This window comes from Hydractinia symbiolongicarpus, chromosome 7, assembly GCF_029227915.1.
Source record: "Hydractinia symbiolongicarpus strain clone_291-10 chromosome 7, HSymV2.1, whole genome shotgun sequence".
Lineage (NCBI taxonomy): Eukaryota > Metazoa > Cnidaria > Hydrozoa > Anthoathecata > Hydractiniidae > Hydractinia > Hydractinia symbiolongicarpus.
In genome coordinates this window covers 16,667,111-16,672,671 of record NC_079881.1, presented here as the reverse complement: position 1 = coordinate 16,672,671, position 5,561 = coordinate 16,667,111, and the positions used below count along the sequence as shown (strand labels likewise).

The 5,561-nt window shown below is 34.6% G+C and overlaps 1 protein-coding gene across 1 annotated transcript; it reads left to right on the top strand.

Annotated features, from left to right (window-relative positions):
• Positions 1–4,679: 4,679 nt before the first annotated feature.
• On the top strand, positions 4,680–5,075 carry LOC130648548 (putative nuclease HARBI1). The gene has a single exon (XM_057454601.1). The coding sequence runs from the start codon at positions 4,680–4,682 to the stop codon at positions 5,073–5,075; it is 396 nt and encodes a 131-aa protein (XP_057310584.1).
• Positions 5,076–5,561: the final 486 nt, after the last annotated feature.

Sequence of the window (5,561 nt, the reverse complement as noted above, 5' to 3'; positions counted from 1 at the left end):
GTCAATAACAGATCAGTTGAGAGATGGCAACACTGTCTAAATTGCTAAAACTAGCAGCACTGCTTGTCCATTATATTGGCTTTACAAGTACTTGAGTGTCAAGTGTGAAAAATTTTATATTCCAATGAAGAAAAGTCGCGAAGACTGATGAAGAAATGAACAGGAGCATGTATTTTGAACGAACGGTTGCAGAGATATTGAAGGTTCGAGAGTAATTTGATATCGCAATTTGTCTTTTCAAAACGAATATGTTGACTTGGTAAAACTCACTTCTAAAATATTAATTCGAGTCGTTGTTATTTCTATTCGTTTCCATATTATTCAGCCTGAAACGTAAAAGTGCAATGCAATGATTTTTACTTGTTTACCAATATTGACGCCAATTTGGTGTACTAGTCGATAAGGCCTGCGGTAAAATCAACTTAGGCAGAAGAACAGTGGAAAGAATAGGTTGCTTTAGGTGTTTTGCTGACGTCAGCAGTGCATGTAAAAATATAATATGCCGAAATTTGTTTATCCGTTGCCTGTGATATGTAGAGTTTAAAAAGCTTGAAACTGTATAAAATCATGGCTTTTGACAAACAGTTGAGATATGAGGCTTTAAGTATAGATGACGTGAGCAAACATTGGCTAAATACTTGATACCCGTTGCCTCTGTTGTATATACCGTAAAACTTTGATAAAAGTAATTTGCTGACGTTATCAATTCGTTAGTTTCGAAAAGAATGGATTAGTCCTTTTTTGGTCCCAGGTGGTCCCTTGTTACTAACACAGATAACGTCAGTTACTCCACTTGTTTCCAAGTTATATTGCCTTACATTTACAAGTGCAATGCGAATTTGCGCATTTTTAGGAGCAAAAAAACATCTCTTTTGGAAAACCGAATCTTTGTCTGGTTCGGTGTTTTCACAAAGATAACTTTTCGTATTAATATAAGAGATTTCTATGGCGTTATTTAGCATGTAAAATATAGTTTATGTAAAAAACATTTATGTGCTCGTCCAGCTTTTGTAACTAGCTGCAACATTTCCTATTGCACCGTACTGAAATAAAGATTGATGAGGAAGAGCTGGAACAAACATAGAAAATTGTTTAAGCTTCATTCCGCCATTAATACTTGATATTGTAGAAAATTTAAAAATCCCGCAACGATTAAAATGGTAAAACGGCTTATCAAGCATTGTTTGTTGTAACAAGATTTCTCATAGTGAAAAGTTTGTTTTATTTTTCAAGTTATGATCAAGTATTTACGATGCCCAAATGTTTCTTGTTTGCAACGTCTGAACAGTTAGGCCTCTGTTGTAGTAAAAATGTCAAGATGTATGAAATTTTGAGAAAAGCTAAATTCTTCCGTACATTAAAATTAATGTGCGTGAAATATTATTTTTCTGGGAGGCTTGTAAGAATTAGAAAAAGAAAAAATACAAAGTGATTTTGGAATTTCCGCGCCCGAAGGCGTAGGAAATTCTTTAAAACCGTCGTTTTTTTCTTTCGGAGCATTTTTTGAGAAAAAATCGACCCTGGGATTTCACGTTCCTCTGAGAGGAGGATAGTATTGGTATAACTGACTAACTAACCCTGTCCCAAATAGTCAATTGAACGTCACAGATTAAAACTTCGTACCCAATCTCCCTAAGTACTGGGAAATCATCTAAATGATGTTTCAGGCCAAAATTGGACAAAATTTGGCACACTTAACAAAAAAAGTATGCTGAACATAATGGTGACATCGTAATTTTGATTTTTGTCACCTAAATGTTATTTTAGGCCAAAATTTGTTCAAAAATTAAAACTACTTTATTTTCAACAAAATTTGGCACAGTTAACAAATAAAGTATGCTGAACATGATGGTGACATCAAAATTTTGATTTCTTGTTACCTAAATGTCATTTTAGGCCAAAATTGGTCCAAAAATTAAAACTACTTTATTTTCAACAAAATTTGACACAGTTAACAAAAAAAGTATGCTGAACATGATAGTGACATCAAAATTTTGGTTTTTTGTCACCTTAAATGTCATTTCAGGCCAATATTGGTGCAAAAATTGAAACTACTTTATTTTCGACAAGAATTTGCACAGTTAATAAAAAAAGTATGCTGAAAATGTTGGTCACATCAAATTTTTGATTTTTTGTCAACTAAATGCCGTTTAAGACCATAAACGTCTCAATCGCAAGACTTTCAACCATGAATGATAGGCTGTATTTTTTGTTAGCAATTTCTTTGAAAATGTGAGTTTATTATAAGACGTTTCGTTTTGTTTGCGTTTGTTGTAAGATATAATGTCACTTGTGTGCTTTATCTTCAGAGCTTCATGCACCAAACCTCTTCGAATGTTTGGCACGATAACACAACGAATTAGCAGTTTGTCATCAAGTATTTTGGTAGCGAGCGGAAATTCTTAGAGCCCCCAGGGCTTCTTGTTTCTTTTTTAGGATTATATGCATAATTGCTCTAGAATTATAAATTTACACACGCGCAAAATCTTCATTGTCTATATACTTTCGTTATTTTAAGTATAAAGCATAGACTGTTTAAGTATATTTTAGTTTGTATTTTGCAATTTGGCTGGCCCGCACCGGCTTATAGCACACGATACGTAACATATTAAAAAAAGTAAAAAAATCACATACACCAGCCCAGAATTCTCGATTCACACCTTCTCTCGGTTCCCACAATTACTCTTTCCACCTTTCCATAAAATTCTGGTAAATCAAACTAAAAAAAGTGATATAGCAAATTATAACTTGATTGGAAGATACGGATTGTAAATATTCCACTTAACATCTTTCAGTATGGCAGCATGTTTTTTGTCATTCTAATAAATAAGTTAAAAACAGATGAGGTAAATAAAAAAATGATAATAAATCCGTAAAAACGTAACTTACCATCAGCTACTACACACTTCTGCCCAGCCACTGTTATTTTCTTATTGCAAGAAACTCTTTTTTCTATGTCAACGTGGCTTTTTCCAAAACGGCAAGAAATAAAATCGCCCGGGTTAATTAATTTATTTCTTAAAATGTTGTAGGATTTCAGTAACCTTAGTAACCGTGGTATAAATTCCCTACATGAACAAGATACAATGTCATTATTTTTCCTTACTGGGTATTTATATTGAGACGAAAAGTCATTAAACTAAAAACTTATGCTTGGGAAATGTTTTTACAATATAAAATAATATAAATTTCCTAATTGAGGAAAGCATGCAAATTAAAAATTGTGGTAATGTCTGAAACCTTTCTTTGATCTTTTTTATTTTTATTGGCTCAAGTAAACTGCCCCCGGATGACTATCAAAACAACAACAAAACAACAAAAGGTAGACGTGTTCTGAAGATATTTTAAATCTATTTCTAAACAAATTTAAGCGTGTTTAGGTAATGCTTATATAATAAAAGAGTTTTTAACCTCACATTAACCTTTGGTGGCGTTTAAAAATGTCACTAAAAAGTTGTTCTGCAGAGGAAACTCAATAATTTAGCCCTTAATAAGAGAGCAGAGATTGTTCGTTGGAAACAAGACCTGTACCGTTTATAATTTATACCGTTCGTTGACCCTATTCATTTAAAAAAACATGCAGAGTACATTTCATAACAACTGAGTCTTCTGCATTTACGACTGTGAGGCTGTTTTGGATATCGTGTTAAATAAAGATGTAAAATTAATCCCTTTCAAAAATTTAAGCGTCAAATGACTTCCTGCTCAGATATACGGCGGTGATTCATGATTTTCAAGTTATCACTCTAAATTTATAAAAGCATAGGAAATATTGTTAGACTTATATCATTTCAATGGCACAGGTTCTTTTATTTGGATATTCTCAAAGAGGTTATACGCACTTTTGTCGCGTGTATAATATCACTCACTTAAGGCGGATTTCCACCAGTGCGAATCTTTCTATCGCTCTAAAATTACACAAAATTTTAGTGCGACAGGAGTTCTACGCTGCAAATGAGTTTCAGTGCGATAGCATGCCAATACAAATTATTTTTTGTGCGAAATTTTCTTATGTGAACACACACATTTCAAGATGGCAGACAGTTCAGAAGAAGAAGAAGCTGTAGCTGCCTTAATAGTCATTAGAAGTATAAGGAAAAAGAGACGAAGAAAATTGCCATTTTCTTGGGTTCGTCAAATTTATAGAGAAAGAGAATTGAAAGGAGTGTATAATCAACTGCTTCAAGAAATGAAATTGCACGATAGAGAATTTTACTTTAGGTATCTAGTAAATTTTAGTTCCAAGTTTGCTTCCTTTTGATAGTTATGGAGAGCATTTCTATTATTTCTTTCTTTGAAACTTTATTTAATATTTTATTTCATAGATTTCTTCGAATGTCTCCTTTTAGATTCGAACATTTATTGTCTCTGGTAGGTCCATCAATCCAAAAAAGAGACACAAATTTTCGAAATTCAATTCCTGCAGCTGAACGCTTGGCTCTTACTTAACGTTATCTTGCCTCAGGAGATTCTCAACAATCTCTATCATTCAACTTTCGCATTAGCGCGAGTGCTATTTCACGAATTCTGTCTGAAACAGCTGCAGCAATTTGGGAGAACCTAAGCGAATATGTAAGACCCCCTATTTCCAAAGAAGAGTGGTTAAGAATCGAAAATGAATTCGAAGCACGTGGAATTTCACACATTGCATAGGGGCAATCGATGGGAAACATATTGCCATGGAAAACCCTCCCAATTCAGGATCGCTCTATTACAATTACAAGGGGTTCTACAGCATCATACTGTTAGCAGTCTGTGATGCTAAGTACAACTTCATTCTCGTAGATGTAGGACAATATGGAAGTAACAACGACTGTGGTGTCTTATCAAAGAGTCATATTGGAATGCAACTGGAAAATCAATCCCTTCAAATCCCACCACCTACGTCACTAGCTGGATGTAAATTTGACCCATTACCTTATTTTCTAGTTGGAGATGAAGCTTTCCCCTTAAAGAAAAATATGATGCGCCCATATCCTGGCAAGCTGAACGAGCCTGAGAGAGTATATAACTATCGCCTCTCTCGTGCCAGGCGTGTTATTGAAAACGCGTTCGGCTTATTGCGGGCTAGATAAAGAATATTTGCCGCCCAATAAAAGCATCGGTAAAAAATGTTTAAAATTTTACGCTCGGAGCAATTGCTTTACACAATTACTTACGTCAAACTGAAGCCGCAATGTATTGTCCAAATGGTTTTGTCGATAGCACAGACACGAATGGGGAGATTACGCCTGGGGAATGGAGAAGACAGGTGGGGCAGAACGAAGGATGTCTTTATGACTTATATAATGTACGGGGCTCCCGGCCAGAAAGAAGTGCTACAGAAATGCGGGAAGCAATCAAGGATTTTGTGAATAGTGAAGAGGGTTCTGTTGAATGGCAGTACCGACATGTAAGGCGTACATAAATATTTTGAAAAGACCTTTTACAACGTTGTATTTACAGTTTTGTTTTATGCAAAAAAAAACTATTGTTTTTCATTCAACAAATTTGTGTAATACCCTTTATGATCGGTTTTATCTTCATGCAATGGCTGCTGTTGCTGGTATACGGGGCTTCCA

Coding starts and splice junctions, on each gene's coding strand:
- LOC130648548 (XM_057454601.1), top strand. CDS start 4,680: ATGGAAAACCCTCCCAATTCAGGATCGCTCTATTACAATTACAAGGGG.